The 20,117-nt window shown below is 36.7% G+C and overlaps 1 protein-coding gene, 1 long non-coding RNA gene and 1 pseudogene across 2 annotated transcripts; 2 read left to right on the plus strand and 1 right to left on the minus strand.

Annotated features, from left to right (window-relative positions):
* Positions 1-2,617: 2,617 nt before the first annotated feature.
* LOC131329996 (uncharacterized) lies at positions 2,618-3,355 on the plus strand. Its single transcript, XR_009200918.1, has 3 exons — positions 2,618-2,719; positions 2,838-2,961; positions 3,070-3,355. It is a non-coding gene; the product is annotated as an uncharacterized LOC131329996 (long non-coding RNA).
* Positions 3,356-9,951: 6,596 nt separating this feature from the next.
* LOC131329994 (G-type lectin S-receptor-like serine/threonine-protein kinase SD2-5) lies at positions 9,952-11,526 on the minus strand. The gene has a single exon (XM_058363435.1). The coding sequence runs from the start codon at positions 11,417-11,419 to the stop codon at positions 10,205-10,207; it is 1,215 nt and encodes a 404-aa protein (XP_058219418.1). The 5' UTR covers positions 11,420-11,526; the 3' UTR covers positions 9,952-10,204.
* Positions 11,527-13,547: 2,021 nt separating this feature from the next.
* Positions 13,548-13,654, plus strand: LOC131331652 (U2 spliceosomal RNA; annotated as a pseudogene).
* Positions 13,655-20,117: the final 6,463 nt, after the last annotated feature.

Raw genomic sequence — 20,117 nt, forward strand, 5'->3', positions numbered from 1 at the left:
CCCAAACTTTGCATATTCTAGTTTTAACTTTTGGTGTTTTAAATCTCTAGTCTACCATAAAATTCTTCTCCACTATGTGACATTTCATGTCAAGATAATAAAAAGAGACATACATAGCTCTATGCTTTTCGTTAATCGAATCCAGATTATTAGCAGTTACATGTTCAATTTAACCGGTTTCCATAGTCCAGATGCCAAACCAAATGAACCATGGCCAAAAATATAGTAATTGGTACTCTGAGGGCAAATAGATGATGAATTAACAACTGATCAACACTGTACGTTGTTTGATTTACGTCAAGCATGTTCGTGTACTTACGTGAAAAGTTTTGTTTTCCAAAACTTACTGCCAACAGAAGGGAATCGAAAGTTCGTGTCAAAGATGCAAACGGCTCCTGAAAGCAGAAGAGAGGTTGCACAACAGAAGCAAATGGAAAACTGAACCTGTAGACTAGTTACTGTTGAGTTTGTTGAGGCGAATTCAGATTCCATTCGACACAAAAGAGAAGCCAGGTAAGTTTCTCAAGTTCCTTTCTTAATATTCATCCATATCTTCTTGTTATGTGCACATTTATGATGTATGTTGAACATTCATTGTGACGCTTGTGGTTCATGAACATTCATTGTGATGCTTCTTGGATCATTCGTAAAGTGTTTGGATGCGGAATCTGGGGCAGCCTTTGGTTAAGTTCAGGGTTGGCAATGGGCAGGGAACTTTTCTTTGGCGTGACAATTGGCATCCATTAGGGCCCTTGTATAGTTGTTTTGGAGATGAGGTGGTGTTCAACCTTGGAAGAGCTTTGCAGGCCTAGGTCTCATCAATCATAAGGAATAGGGTCACCCAATCCATCATTAATCACACTCCTCCTGACCTAAAGCCTGATTGTTCCAAGGAGGATGCTGTTGTGTGGTTACCCCACCTGAGTGGTTGTTACTCGGTAAAGTCTGCGTGGGAGGTTATCAGGACTAAATTCCCTTCACCTATCTGGGCTCGTACTGTTTGGCAGAGCAAGGTTGTGCCCAGATGGTCTTTTGTTCTTTGGTTGGCTGTTGAAAATAGTTTAAGCACTTGGGACAGGCTGGTTAGTTGGGAAATGGCTCTGATGCTCCCAGGCGGTTTTGGGAGCATCATACTCCCATTCTGTTTGAACTGTTGGATCAAATTCTTTTAATCCCAGCCAGAGATCTCCTTCTCTCTCTTCCTCTCAATTACCTCCTATTCCCAGTTACCCCTATTACTACCAGTTAACGTGAAAATATTTATAAGCCCTAAACTATTTTGGTCTCTCTCTCCTCTCCACACTCGTTCACCTCCACCTCCACGGCTCCCTAACGCGAACGACGAAATCAGAGTCAAACGCCTCCCGCCTCTCTCTTCTGTGCTCCTCTCCGCAACTGAAGGAAACCTCCACACAGCTACAGCCCCTGAGCAACAAACGATGAAAGCCCTCTGTCTTGTGCTCTCCTCCAAATCTGCGAGGTATCTCTCTCTCTCTCTCTCTCTCTCTCTCTCTCTCTATACACACACACACCACTGCACGCACACACCCACCCCTGTACACCCACACACAGATAGCCCTAGCATTTTTAGGGTTGTGACCAGTGGCAACGCTATATTAATTGGGGATCGTAAACATCAGATTTTTTTTTTCTTCATGTTTTAGTCCCTTTATTGGGTATAATAAGCAATTTGGGGGCTTGATATATTTAGAATTTGTGTGTTTGTATTCTTTGAATAGGGGTTGATGCTATCCAGGTAAGGTCTACTTAGTTGTTTATCGTCATGTTCAGTGAAACTACTAACTTACATGTACATAACTTTTTATCTCTGGTGTATTCAGAGATGCTCCATTGCTAGAGCTTTTCAGATTTTTTAAACCTTGAATATTGTGCAATTTGGGGCATTTGCACTTGTGTTTGAGGAAGCATAAGCTTGTGCATAAATCTGGAGTCCTAATCAAGTAATTTTGAATTCTTTGTTTTGTACAGGTGACTATATGGCCATTTGGATTGGAACTTGTCGAGGTAAAAGATAAAAGAAAGGTAACTCCCACTTGTGTTATTCTCTTAGTCCAATTTAGTGTCCATTGTGAATAGGAAAAGCACATTCTTGTGCATAGATCAATTTTCAACGCCAATAATTTTTTTTTAATCTTATGATTGTAGGAGTAACTAAGACATTTTTTCTGTGTGTAAATCTACTTGTATTGCATAATGAATATCTACCTTTTTCTACCTTGTTATGGTTTTGATTTGGGAAAGTGCATGTTTAGAATCTTTATTAAATTTGAATTGGAATTCATGCCATGGAATTAATGGATAGAAATATCAGACAGTCTTATTCTGCTTCACTCTCTCGGTGTTGTGGTTTAGTTGGATCATTAACGGCTAATTTTGCAATTGGCTTATTTGCTTTTGGAATGTTATGCCAAAAGCTTTTTCGTGGTATTTCTCATTTTGCAACAAAACATGTAAGATTGTAGCATATAACCAGTTGCTTGAACTATTTTTTTAGTTTCAAATTTGTCAATTTGATTCATTCTAGTTCCAAGCTAAAAAGCTTGGTATTTATTGTCACCAATTTCTGTATGTGCATAGACTAGCTATTAAGAAGACAAGAAGTACTGCACAGTGACAGACCATATAATGAGGTGATTGTGGATGAAGAGCTCAACTCAATCCAATATAATTTTTAGCTGGAGAAGCTGAATTTCCCAAGGTGAGCCAGAAGAGAAGTCCAATCATCAATGTACTATCATCTGTCATGTATTCTTATTTGTGCCCATAATCCTTCGATGTGTTGTTTTTTATTAGAACTCAAAATCTTGTATGTACAGTGCCCACAGCAGCCCATAGACATAGAAGTTGGATTAGAGATAAAAGTTGCAGAGAATGATTTGATTAGAGATAAGAGCTGCGATAAGAGCTAGAGCTTTTCATGTCGAAACAGCAGGCACCAACGTGAGGCGCTTACCTATTAGCTTCTTTTTTTTTAATGTTTGATCTTATGATTACCGGTTCATAGACATGAATTTGTTTCTAAATTTTGCTTTTATTTCTTAAATGTAGCTAAAGTTCAGTTCTGAAGAAGGTGGGATCAGCTTGGTTTTTGGACTTGATCCTTTTTTTTGGAGAACAAGTACATGAAAGATGTTATCGGAAAGGCTCAACAGAAATATTCCAGCACTTGAAGGAAAATTTGATGACATTGTAGCTATTTTTGTTGTATGGTTCATGGAGACAAACAGCGATATGTCTCTTTTTGTTGAATGTAAATAGCAAATGCGGCCTTTTTGTGTTATGGCTTATGTAAATCATTAAACTTGAAATGCTATGGTAGCCTTTTATTTACCATTGTTGATGAATATCATGCCTTGGTGGCTCTTTTTGTTTAATCAAATGTTGATGAATGTCATGTGCCTTGGTGGATCTTGTTGTTTGATGAATGCTGTGACCTTGTTGGGCATGTTTGTGAGTTGGGGGGGGCGGGGGGGTTGGGCCATGAACAGGTAGTACATATCATTTCAAAGACCATACTTTATCATTTCAAAGACCATACTTACCATAACTACATGCTGTGCTAACTATTACCACACACAAAAATAGGAAAAATGATTGTATGTGCGTACAATTTTAGCGAGTATGACATGAATTGGGAGTACCTACCACTTTCATGACCATACTTGTAGAGACCCGTAAAATTTTTAATTTTTTGGAATGTTTATTAATTAATTAATTGGCTAATTAGGAGAATACGGTTTATTTAGTGGTTATGTGAATTAGGGATTGAAATGAGGGAATTGAGACTTGAGGGAGTGGGCGTGTGATTAAAAGATATATGGGTATATATAGTGGGTGTATGTATTGTAGGAGATTATTTTCATCTCCCCATCTCTCTCTCTCTACCGTCCCTCTCTCTCTCTCTCATCCGAAATTTCTCTCCCTCCTCTCCTCTCACTCAAAACTCCTCCAAGACCTCAAGAACCTCAAAGATCAACCACCCTTCGGCCATCCAATCGCGTTCTCGAGCTTGAAATTTCGTGGGTCAAGCTTGGAGGGAAGTTCTTGGTTGATTTCGGAGCTTGGGAGGTCTAGGGCTCGCTTGGACTTCGATCAATCGCTTGGGTCTTGTTCGAATCACTTGAGGTAGGGATTTCTTACTCTCTCTATGTGTTTATGGGTTGATTTTGTGCCTTGATCATCCTTGGTTCGTTGTTTGTTGTCGAGGTTTCATTGTTGAAAAACTGAAAATCTGCAGAAAAACTCCGCGGTATTGATACCCTAAAAAGGGGTATCGATACCCCACTCTTCTCTGGACCAGACGCTGGCCAGGTATTGATACCTCGGTCAGGGGTATCAATACCCCCATTCTATTTCAGACAGATTTGGTTCATTTGTTTCTTCTCGTGCCCGTTTGAACTCCGAACACTTCAAACACCTTTTGAATAGCTTCAAATGACTTCCAAACTTGATAGTTCGTAACTCGAAAGATTCATTGACCAATTGATCTCTTTGGGCTCATGCCATGGCTTAGAGAATGTAAAATTAGATGATTAGGATACTCGTACGTTATTTACGCTTTTAGTGGATTGAAGTAGATGTCGTGGCATGTCTCAATGATCGATATAGACTTGTTAAGCGTTATAACATGACGTGATGATTGGTGAGTTGAGAAATGCACTATGGAGGCGCTATTGAGTATCTTTGGCCATAAAGTGTGTCATAGGATTCATAGTTGGTCGATGGGGTTTTGCCTAGTGGTCCGGAAGAGAATAGGGTAACTCGTTTCTTCGTGCTTCGTTTTGATTGATCATCCTAGGTTCATTTGGTATTCGTTCTATAGATTCTCGTTTAGAACCTAGCGGGTGGTGTGTCGGGGAGTAGTTGTGGGATTGGTATGTGACGTAGGGCATTGTGATAGACTTTGAGGGATTAAGTGAACCTAAGGTATTTAATGATGTACAAAAGGGCATGTTTGTGAGTTTATAATGCATTGAATGACGATGAATGAAAGACTATGACCTTGAGAAGTGTTGTCATCTTGTATTCGGTTTATTAATGCTTATGTGAGTTATGAATTTGAATTGAGGGTCCTGCAACGCAAGGTGTGGTAATGCGGAGACTCTAGAGGGCCCGCAAAGCAAGGTGTGGTAATGCGGAAACCCAGGTGGAGAGAATTCACTGTAACACAAGGTGTGGTAATACAGTTGAATGTCTCGCATGATGAAGGAAGTTATGACTGATTATTGAAGTTCATGTTGTTGTTTGGGCCGTGTATTGCTTGAGATTGTAATTGTTGAAAAAGGGAAACAACAATTGATTTCATCAAAGTTTTTGAAAAGAAAGGAACTTGGTTTTGGAAAAAGATTTTTATGAAAATCCTCCGGTATTCCTAAGTGAATCAACGGTTCCGGTATTTGGGCACAAATCAACGAAATCCGGTATTCAAGCGAATCAACAGAGCTTGACCCGTGAAGGTCGAGAGTTTTCTCAAAGTTATTTTGGCAACCAAAAGGAAACGTTTTCTTTTTATAAAAGAGGCTTGATGGTAAATGGTAAGAAATGAGGAAAATAAAGGTGGCATTCATTTGAGGAGTCTTAAAATGATTTGAGAAACAGTATTGGATTGATTAGATTGATATATACTTAATGCTGCTCCTAGTTTGTGCATGAATGGCTAGGGATATCTATAAGACGTATTAAATTCCATAGTCGTTGTTCGTCGGTTCATTGTGCCTTTTGTGTATTCAATCATTCATTGGAAATCATTCATTCTCATTGCATGATTCATCACATTTACATATAGCTTGAGTATAGAATTTCTCTACTGGGCTAGTGTAGCTCAACCTATCATTTTCAGGTGCATCTCAAGGATTTGACATGGAGTGCATGGCATGCAAACTTGATTTCATGTCTTTGAAAACCGTCATTGGGAAGTGGTTCAATCATCTTTTGCTCGATCTCTTGAAGGAAGGAAATTGTAAATTCATTTGAAGTCTTTTAATTTCAGATATTATGTAACCTCTAAATTTACTCTTTTAACTAGCTATGAAATTTGGGCCGTAGTGCCAATATTGTAAATCTTTAAACTTGGAAACTTGGTTTGTAAATGATCATTTGGAACTCTCTCTTTGGGGTATTATCTGTAATATGCGAGGATCATTTATTGAAATGGATTATTTATTTATGTTAAAAATTGAGGGCGTGACAATACTTACCACAAATATAGGGTGTGCTAACTAAAAACTGGAAAAAAAAACTGTTGTCCCGACAATGCTAACTAAATACTTAAAAAAACTGTTGTCCCGACAATTTGAGCGGGTATGGCATGAACTAAAAAAAACTGTTGTCCCGACAATTCAAATAGACCATTTTCACAACTAAATTTAGTTGTTCTTGAGAAAGACTTACTTAGTTGGCCTTTTCAACTTATTGGCTATTAGAAGTTAGGAAGTTTCTTCTTCAATATTCTTTTTTTTTAGAAGAAGAGAGATGAATGAGAGCGAGAGTGGATAACTTTGAAGAGTTTAAGGTAGGTACAGAGAAATCTAGTACAATTAATGCCATAATTGGTGATAGGTAAGCAAGGCAATGATCAAAACGTGCTAACTTTCTGTGGTAAGTGTGGTTTCAGCATATAATTATTGTTACTTTTCAACAAATTAAAAAATACTAAAAGACGTGGTATGGCAAGCAAAACTAACATAAATATGTTTACCACAATTACTATATTACCTACGGTATGACATGCAAAACTATATTACCTACGAAAGGTACCTATCATTTTCATAACCATACTTACCACAAATACATGGTTTTTTACTAAATTCTGGATATGCTTACTACAAATACGGAGAACTTATTCTCCTGATACTTCCTAAATACAGTTTTCATCCATAATAAAAACACCGTAAAAAGTGGTATGTAAAGGCATAAGGAATGGTAAGTATAACCATAAAAAACGTAAAATCTGGGAAGCTTCATTAGATTATTGTGAAATACTTATTCGAGATTCTTCAACTTATGATCTTTCGGTAAGTTGGTATGAGGTAATCATTATCACAACTAAATTCAGTTTATTCTTCAAAAAAACTTATTTGGTGAACTTCTTCAACTTGTTATGGAGCTTTTTCTTAAATCTTCTTCTTTTTTTTTTTGGACAAGAGGAGAGATGAATGAGAGTTAGAGGAGTTAGAGTGTATAAGTTTGCAGGGTTTAAGGTAAGTATGGAGAAACCTAGTATCATTAATGTCATAATTGGTGGTAGGTAAACAAGGCAATTGGCAAAACGTGAATCAGTTTGTGTGGTAAGACTGATTTAAGCATATAGTCGTTTTGCCCTTATTTCATGAAAAGTATTGTCAACCACGTGGTAAGTTTTATCAACAAATAGTTGTCCATCGTAAAAATTCAGTTTTTGTGGTATCTCTAGCCTTATGCTTTGATAAGTAAGCTTTATTCTATAGTAAGTATGACATTAAAGACGGTAGATATACATTTATGTATATCTTCATTATGTCATATTACCTACCACATTAAAATTTATTTGGATCTATTGTATTACTTTTATGATAAATTAAATAAAATCATTTATAGTAATAAAATTACTTTTTTAAAAAAGATCAAATAAATGAGATATTTCAATTTACTGATTCACTAGTGGTTACTCCTACATTAGCCAAGTGATCAATGTTAACCTCAAAGACTGTTACTCCTTCATTTGCTAAATGATCAATGTTAACCATCAAATAACCATTTTTGAAATTTGCTAATTATGTAACTTGAAGGATTGAAATAGATAAGTCTATGGTTAAGCAATTAAACAAATTAGTCAGCCAACTTCAGCCGATTATATTAATTTTCACTAATCACTATCAATCAACATCATTGTTAACTACCACATCTGCCAAATATGATCTTAATCGATTCAAATCGTTTGATCAATTAGTTGAATATATAACCAGATCAATCAATTACAAATGAATCAATTCTCGTTGATTGATCGCTACCAAGTATATTAGTATCAACACTATTAGTTGTTAGATTTGCAAAATATATCATATTGATTATTATAAACTATATTAATGAAATTGAATAGCCTAATTTTATTAAATACTACTACAAAAACCAATTGAGAATCCTACAAAATTATTCAATAGCTATTAAACACAAATATATTTATCGTTCAATTTTGTTGTAACAATCAACTTGTAGCTTTATTTTATAAAATATATTAACTAAGTTTGTAAGCTATCAAAATATAAATAAATATCTTATTTTTTCCATAATATTTAAAACTAAGTTACTTAAATATATCTATAATAAATGATTATTTGAAAATTAATTAATTAAATACATTTATAATGTCTTTTGGAAATTATGTAAAATATTTTTCAAATTTTTATATTTTCATAACAAATTAAAATTTTAAACCAAATTTATAAATGAACACCATTTTTTTAGATAATTCTTCTAATATATAAATCCCTAAAATCTGAAAATTTTCCCGCCAAAAAATCGGGTACTCTTTTTTTTTTTTTTTTTTTTTAACTTAATGGTAACTTGTTACCTAACCAACCGGTTGTAGTAAGTGTTGTCTGTTTGTGTGGTAAGTGTTACCTTATACAATGGCAAGTGTTGCCTTAGTTAATGGTAAGTGTTGCCTGTTCTGTAGTAAGTAATCTTCCGTTTTTTTTTTGTCAAAGTTCACAAAACCATCTCGGTTTTAACAAAACCACTCAACTTTAGATCTTTGGTTTTGATCCAACGACTGTGATTTGGCTATTTTCAATCCAATGGTCCATATTCATTGGGAGTATGATGCTCCCATACCACTTGGGAGCATCATAGAAGTTTTGGGTTAGTTGGGGCATGAATGTTGATACTTCCTGGTTTCTTTGTAGCACAGATGCAGAGTCTCACTCGCATTTGTTCTTTCAGTGTCCTTTCTCCTCAGCTCTTTGGCATGAAGTTTCAAACAAGATCCATGTTTCTGGCATTCCTTATAACTTGTCTGATGTAGTGGTCTGGTTCAATTTGAATGTTAAAAGGAAGGGTTTTAAATGTCTGCTCATGAAGAGTGTTCTTGCAGCTGCAGTTTACTCGATTTGGAGGGAAAGAAATCTCAGGTTCTTTCAAAGGAAGGCTATGACTGTTGATCACCTCTCTCTGCAGTTTGTGAATTCAATCAGAGATGCACTGAGTTCTAGAAGGGGGTGAAACCCTCTGCCCAGAATAAGGATTTGGCAGCTAGTTGGAGCTTGTCTATGTGTATATTCTCTTAGTTTCTTGTTAAGATCTGGGTTTGTTGTAGGGCTTAGCTTTGATTGTTTCATTTGCATGATTGTATAGTCCTGTTAGATGGGAGGATTTTTTTTCTATTCTTCTTGATATACTGGGATATGCCCCTTTGAGATTCTATGCATTTTGAGCTTCTTCACTGGAATTTGCTTATCAAAAAAAAGAAGAAGTTATTAGTACAAACACATACGTCAGCCCAGCCGAGGCTGCCGAGCTAGTGAAAGTGAAAACTAGTGAACAAAATCTGGTGGCATGTTAAAGAGGAACCGAACTAGTGTAACTTCTTTTGTGTGTATTCAAAGTTTGACGCTACTGACAACATGCAAGATTCTTTTGAGGTGCCAGTGCGTTTGGACATTCCTGCTAACACCGTAGCTCCGAAAAGTTCTCTCACGTTGTTTGGGGAGAAGACTTCTGATAGAAATATGCAATATCTCTCTTTGAAGGATCACCCCAGCCATATGAAAATACACACAGAGTTTGTTATAAAAACGCAGTTGTAGATACTTATGTAAGCCAACTGTCAGCCTTGCACAGCCAAGGATGTATAGATTGAAGTTGCCTTGAATTTCCTCTGCCCGTGATCCTTTCGTGATTTCATATCATAAATAATAAATATTCCTCATTTGCTCTCTTGTAAGTGCTTAGATATTTGTGAAGCATGGAAAAGATTGAAGTTAGATTACAGAAAGCCACCCAAGAGTGGCAAAAACATGAAGTTTCCAAGTAATGACCAAGTCCAAGTATTGTTTGGACACGTTCACCTAAAAGTTAGGAAAAAAACTATAATCATAAAAGCACTTAAGTGGATTACATGTTTTTTACACGAAATTACTACGGATAATCACTTATTTTGTCAACGTCATTTACACTCTAATGTTTTTTCCCCCCTAGAAACTTGCCTTCACCTTGGTCCTGATAGAACTGATGCTAATAACGGTGTGCCAACATCAATAGCATGCACGTCTTCACCTGTAGCTGCCATTGTTCTTCTTGCCGGAGCATGTATGAAGTTATAGTCCAAATTGTCTTGGACACTAACCAAGCCCTCCAAGACCTGAATCGCCACTCTCATCGAAGGCCGCCTCTGGTAATCACTTTGTAGACACCACACTGCAAGCTTCATCATCTCCACCACTTCTGCTCCGTGTAATTGCATATCAGCATTGTATTTATCAACCATATCCAAAAGTTGTCCCTCTTTCCCTTTCCTTTCGAACAAACCTAATAAATGCATCTCTTCCTCTGGCTGAGACCTATCCAAATTTTTCCGTCCACACAAGATCTCTAAGACCACGACCCCAAAGCTATAGACATCTACTTTCTCTGTGATTATTGAGCTCAACCATTCAGGAGCCATGTAGCCTGGGGTTCCCCTTAATGTCGCTACAGTTCGGCTTTCGTCCTTATTAATTAGTTTTGCCAATCCAAAGTCAGAAACTTTTGCCTCGAAGTTTTCATCTAAGAGGATGTTCTGGGGTTTGACATCCAAATGATATATTTTCTGTCGGCATCCCTCATGGAGATAGGCTAGTCCCTTGGCTATATCCGCAATGATCTTCCTTCTGGATTCCCACCCAAGAGTGAGCTCTTGATGTCTTTTGAATATCCATCTATCCAAGGACCCGTTGGACATGTACTCGTAGACTAGAAACCTATTAGAGTTTTCAGCACAAAATCCGATCAATTTCACCAAATTGACATGGTGGATGATGCCTATTGTCTGAACTTCAGCCAAGAATGACTTCTTGATCTGACTTAATCCGGCGAGATGCTTCACTGCTACTTCGGTGCCATCACTCAAAGTCCCTTTAAAGACTGACCCAAATCCTCCTTCCCCGAGCTTATTGTTAAAATCATTGGTTGCGGTTTTCAAATCATTGTATGAGAATTGGGTAGGCGTCCCCGGTATGTTATGGACCGAGAACTCATCATCAAGTTCCGCTTGTCCTCTTTTCCAGTTCAAAACGCGCACCAAAATGTAAAATCCAACCAAAACACAGAAACGAATATTCGAACCTCCGAAACGAGAATGTTCCACGAAAAAAAATTGGCTACAATAGAGAAAGAATCCGATGAGGACAAGTGACATGGTGAAACAACCAGTTGGTTTACACATCCGTGGGTAATGGGATAAGCCAATGAAGGGAGAAAGAGCTTGAGGGTGGAAATTGATTCTTGTTTTGGGTCAGTATCCCTCAATGTGAGGCTGTTGATCGACCAAATAGATAAGTGATAAATTGGTTTTAAAAATTTGTCAAACATACGAACCAGCTTTCTTGCTTTACCACAAATTTACTGATCGTAGTAGGCAGCCAAGTTTGAATGAGAAATTTACTGACCCCACTAATTGACGTCTTGTTTTTACTTGATGTCGAGAGATAAACTGATCCGGAAACCAGTTAACTGGGTGCACGAATTTGGAAAAATTGATATGGAAACCAGTTAACTGGGTGCGCGTCGGGGTGAAATTTCAGTCAACCAAATCTTCTTCTTTTTTTGAAATAGAAAATTCTTGCTGATTAAGAAAAATGTGTTCTGGTGATTGATTAAAAACGTGTGCTTAATTAGCAGAATCTGATTTAATTTGATTTTTCCTTCCAAAAACCAAGCTCCCTCTTTCTCCCTCCCAAAAATGTTTTCTGAGTTTGAGTAGTAGGTCGATTTGTATTTTTATTTTTAGTAATTATATAAAATCATAAAGCTATGCTAGAGTTTGATTTAGTAAAGAAAGAATTCTATCTTCCTAATGACAATATTCGGCAGCCTATATAAGAGCAACATTAGGGTTCTGTTGGGGAATCATCACAGAAAATACGGTTTGGAACACACACCACGCATTCAAGAGCACGTACGGCTGGAGCAAAAGGAAGAGAAGAAATAAGCTTTTGTAAGCTTATTTATTCAATGGAGTTCTAGTACTATTGCGTGAGTGTGGCTAAACTTGTAGATTGAGGTTGAGGATGAAACCACATAAAGTTTATAAGTTGATCTTATGCATATTATTTTTCCTACGTACGTTCAATGTTTATTGTTCTTGACTCGATAAATTAATTTGACTAAAATTCGGATATGGATTCAATCGGAATGGATTTTTTCCATGATTTGATATGATTCTATTAATCGAATAGCTTGGTTTATCAAAGTTAATAAATAAATTAAACAAAGCTTAACGATACGTTATCCACGATGGTTAGGATTAGCCTCTAAATCATTGTGAGAAGTTATAGAAAAAATCGTTGAATAAGATTAGTTGATAAATGTTTATGGGTGTGAATTCCAAAATCTTAGTTGCTTTTCTGAACTGTAATCTCCACTACTTTTCCATGATAGTTTAGTTGTTTACTTTTACCATTGTTTCTTTAATTTTTAGTTTTTTCCTACGTACATTCAATGTTTATTGTTCTTGACTCAATAGATTAATTTGACTAAAATTTGGATATGTATTCAATCAGAATGGGGTTTTTCCATGATTTGATATCATCCTATTAATCGAATAGCTTGGTTTATCAAATTTAATATTTAAGTACAGGATATCTACTATGAGTTGTTTTATTCGGATACAGTTGATGATTTTGGCTTCCTTGGAGCAGAGGAAGAACTTATTTTTGTCATAAATAAAAGGGGCTTAACAATACATTATCCACGGTAGTTAAGATTGGCCTCTAAATCATTGTGAGAAATTATAGGAAAATCCGTTGGATAAAATTAGTTGATGAATGTTTATTGGTGTGGATTCCAAAACCTTAGTTGCTTTTCTCAACTGTAATCTCGACTCCTCTTACGTGATAGATTAGTTGTTTACTTTTCCCATTGCTTCTTTATTTTTTAGCTCAAATAAAAATTAATCACAACTTTTGTCAACTAGGTTAGGGTTTAATCAGTTTATTTAGTGATCTTCCAGTTTTCCCGGTGGGTTCGACCTCGTGTAGTACGGAGTAACATTGTTAAAAAAAGATCAAGTGTAGCGCATCTGTTGTTGGCCTTTTGGCTAAGATCATCTTTAGTATTGCTGTTAAATTAAAAGGATCAAGCGTAGCAACTGTTCTCGGCCTTTTGGCAAAAATCAAGTATAGTATCGCTGCTCAAAAAAAAAAGATCAAGTGTGTCATCTGTTCTCGGCCTTTTGTCTAAAATCAAGTGTAGCATCGCCGTTTAAAAAAAAGATCAAGTGTAGCATCTGTTCTCAGTCATTTGGCTAAAATCAAGTATAGTATCGCCATTCAAAATTAAAGATCAATTGTAGCATCTATTCTCGGCCTTTTGGCTAAGATCAAGTGTAGTATCTCCGCTCAAATACTAGCTTACAATTTAAATAAGTTATAATTTATTTCTGAAGTTTTGTCTAACATACTGTTCATTAAGAGGGATTTAGGAGGGAGCCAAGTTTGAATGACAAATTTAAATTAACCCACAAATTGACCTCTTGTCAAACATACTGTTCATTAATAGGGATAGATGAAAGGACGGAGGTTTCTGAAGCCTAATTCGCCTTGCCTCTTAGACACAACTCTCTACTTTCGCTTTGCTCTCATAAATTTCAATAGTTTTTTCAAAGACGTTTTTAAACTCGCGCTTCCGCTCATGCACGCTCATGCACGTACATTATGTGACTTAGGTTTGGCTTTCACTTTTTTAACATAACGGTAATTGGTGATGCAAGCCCTAGGTTATAGATACTTGTTATACAAAAAAAAAAAAAAATCGATGCAATTCTCATAGTCTCCTCATTCAATACCTAGTGAAAGTTGATATAAGCCTTGTATGTACTCAACTGCTTACAAAGGTTGGCAATGACATAAAATCTCTGGGTCAATTCTACCTACGTTTTTTACTTGATTGTTCTTGGAGCATTTTGTGTGTAGTACGTAGTTTGGCCAATTTTCTCAACAGAATCTTCCGAGAGGCAGCATAGCAGTATGACAAGTTGCAACTTGTGTTGTGTGAACAGAAATAGATCAGTACAGGATGGGGCCCAGCGTTGTTATCAAACTCGTTTGATAGGTTGGAGATTCTCCAATTGCAATGGGTGGCCACATGGGAGAGATTATCCGGTGCTCTTGAGACATGCTGCTTCTTGTCAAAATAAAAATAAAAATAAAAATAAAGAGTATATAATATATGGGTTCCATATACTAGGGATCAATCATTACTAATGCAAGAAGCAACTCCAGCTACCACCCCATTAGGAATCTTCCATTGAGCACAAAGCTCTTCATTAATCCTCTGTGAAGTTTTTGTAAGACTAAATTTTGTAATTAGTCTTTATGACTCACATGTTTTAAGTATGGCACATACAATTAATGGGTTCAATAAGATTCTCTATATTTTTATGCCTAAGATTTTAGAGTTAATTCTAGGCCGGTCCTAATATTGGATTTCATAGCCCACCAAGTCTTATAGGGTAAAAGTGCAATGCTCACTAAGTCCTGTGGGTGTAATTTTACTTCTTTACCCCACTTTAAATAGCAGCAAATGAACATAACCCATCATTTAGGTTTCAAATGAATGTAGCCCACCCCCCACCATGCCACCACCACGGCCACCACCTCCGCCGCCGCCGCCCCCCCCCCCCCCCCGATCACGCCGCCACCACCACAACCGCTGCCGCCACCCACCACAACTCCGCCGCCGCCGCCGCCACCACGCCGCCCTCACCGCCCCCACCACCACGCCCCCACCGCCGCCGTCGCCACGGCCACCACCGCCGTCACCGCCACCACCGCCGCCGCTGCCACCGCCACCACCACCACCACAACGCCGCAACCACCACAATGACCACCACCACGCCGCCACCATCACCATCATAATGCTGCCACCATAACCACCACCATCACTCCACCATCACCACTACGCCGCCACCACAAAAATCACTACCACGCCATCGCCGCCACCACCACCACCACCACAATTAACAGTGTTAATTTTTGTCTAAATTAACAGTGTTAATTTGTATATAAATTCATACCACAGTTAATAGTGTTAATAAACAGTTGGCCCATATAACCTCCTACACCACCACTACCACGATTAACAATGTTAAATTCTGTCTAATTTTATAATTAACAGTGTTAATTTTCATTTAAATTCACACCACAATTAACAATGTTAATTTTCATTGTCTTCATTTCTTAGCCAATTATCAATTAAGGAAATGATAATATATGAAAAAATCTACGGTACGCATCCCTGTATATGAAAGATTCTTAAATTTGGACAGAATTTAATACTGTTAATTATAAATTTAGATAGAATTTAACACTGTTAATTATGGCTGTAGTGGGAGTGGAGTGGTAGTATAGGAGGTTATATGGGCCAACTGTTAATTGTGATATAAATTTATATGAAAATTAACATCGTTAATTTAGAGAGAAATTAACACTGTTAATTATTGTGGTGGTGGTGGCGACGGCGGCGTGGTAGTGGTGATTGTGGTGGCGATGGTGGTGGCGGCGTGGTGGTGATGGTGGAATGGTGGTGGTGGTGGTGTAGGAGGTTGTATAGATCGACTGTTAATTTAGACAAAAATTAACATTGTTAATTGTGATGGTGGTGGTGTAGGAAATTATATGGGTTGATTGTTAATTTGGACAAAAAATAACACTGTTAATTATAATTGCGGCGGCGTGATAGCGGTGTGGTGGCAGTGGTGGTAATGGTGGTGGTGGTGGTGGCGTGGGTGGTGGTGGTGGTTGTGGTGGCACAGTGGCGATGTGGTGGTGGTGGTGGTGGTGGTGACGGCAGTGGTGGTGGTAGTGTGGTCGTGGTGGTGGCGATGTGGTGGTGGCTGCAATATCGTGGTGGCGGCGGCAGCGGTGGGGTGGTGGTGGCATGGTAGTGGTGGTGGTGGTGGTGGCTGGATCGTCTCTCTCCAATCGTTTTTTTTACGAGGGGTATTTTTGTCAACAAAATAATGAAGAGAACTTACTGGGCTATAGGCTCTTTGGGCAGGACCTAATAGGCTATTCTTCACCTAGACAGTACCGGCCAGGAAGTTTCCCAATATTTTATTCTATTGGTCAAATAGAGAAATTGTTTCCTAAATAGACTCTACTATGATGGAAAGTGAGTATAATGTTTAATAAAGAAATTGGTCCTCTCTAGGGTTCATCAAATTAACGTGATATACTAAACAGCTAGAATGAAAGGCAAGGGAGAGAAACCCGTCTTCCCCCAAGGGCTTAATGCTCTAGTAAAAATTATGGTTGCTCCAATAATCACTGGATCGGTCAAATTCCGCATTACTGGATCCGGGTACGCCGTTCTTGATTATTTAACTTGCGCTTAATGTTTTTATTGTGATAATCATGATAGTTCAAAACCCTGGCATAGTAGTGGGTTGTTAATTATCTAACACCATAAAAAATAAAGAATAATTTTACACGTGGTATCAGAGCGATAGGGGTTTACGAACTATCATGTTTGTCCGATTATGACTAAAAATTTTCTCTCGAGTTTTTAAGTTCTTCGATCAATGAAAACAATCTGATGCTATATATATTCTTTTGGATGATCATCGTGACTGATTATGACGATGGCCATGAACAGTCAGTGCGGCCATGAATTCAACTTGGTGCATGTTGGTATTGAGGATTGGTTGCGTAAAAATTATTGAAAATTTATTTAATTATATGCACCATGGCCATAAAACTATACGATCGAGAACAGTTAGTGCATGCGGCTGTCCCACCTGAATTGGTTTTCGATCTGTGCATTGATAATGTTTTGTGACTCGATCCGAAGTGGTAATGAAACTGGATTGTTCTCGCCATTGCTATTTGCATATAATTAATGTGTTGAATACATAAAATTCATGTATTATAATAATGAAAGTATTGTGAGTAGTTTATTTTTATTCACCTCATGGTTATGCGAAAAATTATTGTTTTGACTGATAATCTATATTAGGATAGATTTGGTAGTCACCAAAGTGATCCAATCAGTATGTATCGTAGATATCAAGTCATGTTAGAAAATTTATTTGTAAAAATTTTATTATTCACCTTATGTCTTTAAAGAAAATTACTGATTTGAATCTATATAATGAAAGATTTGGTAGTTACCAAAGTGACCCGATCGTAATGACCCATATATATCAAATCATATTTTAGAATTGTGAATAATCTAAGATTCACCTAATGTTTGTGGAAAGTTATAATTTTGATTTGACACTATATAAGGATACGGTTTGGTGTTGTCAAAGTGATCCAACCGACATGTTGATAGACGTTAATCAAATTATGAAAATTTTGATACCTATTACGATTAGGTGTTAAAATAGTGATATTTTTTGTTTAAATCACCTGATGTTAGTGCAAAAGTCATTTTCTTGATTGAAATCTATATTAAGATGTAGTTCGGTAGTCACCAAAGTGGCTCAACTGGAATGTTTCATAGATTTCAATTAAATTATTGAAACTTAACACTTATTTTATTTGATATTTATATTACGATACGGTTTGGTAGTCACCAAAGTGGCCCAACTGGAATGATTCATAAATATCAAGTTATATATGAAACTTATTTTCTTTTTTAAGTGTTAAGAATAATGACTTTGCAAATTGCAGTTCTCTAGTTGCATGGATATTAGGTAAACCCAAAGGTGCACCACTTCTAAGTGATAGTGAATCGGAATAGGATAATTTTTAAGTATTCATAATTGAGATTAGAATTGGATACTCAAACGTAACAAATCTACTTAATTGTGAATTCTTATCGATTAGTCCTCTTGGTGACAGGGAATTACCATAACTGTTAATAGTGTAACATTAGATGAACCCAAAGACAGATCATCGTTGCACTATTTATTACTGTTTGGACAAAATTTATTTAATTTGTCAACTTATTGGTTACTCAAAGCATTATTGTAGTGAGCATATATTATGTGTGGATTGTTAATTATATTTGCTTCACAATCACATGCTTGGTATGTTTCATTTCAATTTAAATGATTGAGTTTCTCATTTTGAAAAGAACAAGATTAGTTTCATTTTAAATACTAGATCTTGATAGAGTATTATTTTCGAGAAATTACTATATTTTGGTGAAGTATGAATGAAATGGAATAGACTAAGTCTTATGTTTGTGTGAATGTTTAAAGTGAGCACTATTATGTTTATTGTGCTTAAAATGCTTGAGGATGACATTGAAATGTTATATTTGGCTTACTCAACTAAAAGTACTTATAATTAAAGTACAGAAAGCCTAAAAGGGACATCAAGTTAGCACCATTTGGTGTTAATGAGTCTACTAAGGATCTTAGACTCGAAAGCATAAAAGGCCAATGATATATGTCACCTCTGTAACTAGTTGAGACATTATCAGAAAGTTTGTCATTAACGTAGGAAGTGATTCGAAAGGGGAAAGTAGTTACTGTCACGCCCTCGAATTTTAAAATAAATACATAATCCATTTCAATAAATAATCCTCGCATAGTATAGATAATACCTAAAAGAGAGAGAGAGAGAGTTCCAAATGATCATCTACAAACCAAGCTCCCAAATTAAAAAATTTACAACATTGGCACTACAGCCCAAACTCCATAGCTAGTTAAATAGAGTGAGTTTAGAGGTTACATAATATCTGAAGTTAAAAGAATTCAAACAAATTTACAATTTCATTTCTTTAAGAAATTTCGAGCAAAAGATGATTGAACCACTTCCCAATGACAGCTTTCAAAAGATGTGAAATCGAGCACGCACACCATGCACTCCATGTCAAATCCTTGGGATGCACTACCTCCGTCCCAATTTACTTGTCCCAGTTCTATTCTAACCGGATAAAAAAACTCGTTATATCTTTAAATTAGTAATGAATTTTATATCCAATATGAATCTTGTTTGATAGATCTCGATTTGTTCTATAATACAATGTTTTCAAAATTACCTAAAACATTATAAATTATAAGATATAATCAATCGAAAAGTGGCACGAACTCCCAAAAGTGACAATTAAATTGGGACGGAGGGAGTACCTGAAAATGATATGTTGAGCTACACTAGCCCAGTAGAGAATTCTATACTCAAGTTATATGTAAATGCAATGAAACGTGCTATAAGAATGAATGATTTCCAATGAACGATCGAAGATACAAAAAGGCACAATGAATCGACGAACAACGACTATGAAATTCAGTACGTCTCATAGATATCCCTAATCATTCGTACATCAACAAGGAGCATCATTAAGCATATATCAATCTAAATAACCCATGACAGTTTCTCAAATCATTTAAGACTCCTCAAATGAATACCACCATTTATCTCCTCATTTCTTACCACTTAACATCAAGCCTCTTTTTGCAAATGAAAACATTCTGTTTTGATTTCCAAAATGATTTTGAGAAATACTCTCGACCCCTACGGGTTAAGCTCCGTTGATTCGCTTGAATATCGGAATTCGTTGATTTGTGCCCAAATACCGAAACCGTTGATTCGCTCAGGAATATAGGAGGATTTTTCATAAAAATCCTTTTCCAAAACCAAGTTCCTCTATTTTCAAAGACTTTGATGAAATCCATTGTTTATTTTCCCCTTTTCAACAATTACATTCTCAAGCAATTCATAGCCCAAACCATAACATGAACTTCAATAAATCAATCATAACTTTCTTTATTATGCGAGACATTCGACTGTATTACCACACCTTGTGTTACAGTGAATTCTCTCCACCTGGGTTTCCACATTACTACACCTTGCATTGCGGGCCCTCTAAAGTATCAGCATTACCACACCTTGCATTGCAGAACCCTCAATTCAAGATTTACAACTCTCACAAACACATAAGCATTAGCAATCCGAATACAAGAAGACAACACT

The sequence above is a fragment of the Rhododendron vialii genome, chromosome 6a (genome assembly GCF_030253575.1).
Source record: "Rhododendron vialii isolate Sample 1 chromosome 6a, ASM3025357v1".
Taxonomy (NCBI): domain Eukaryota; kingdom Viridiplantae; phylum Streptophyta; class Magnoliopsida; order Ericales; family Ericaceae; genus Rhododendron; species Rhododendron vialii.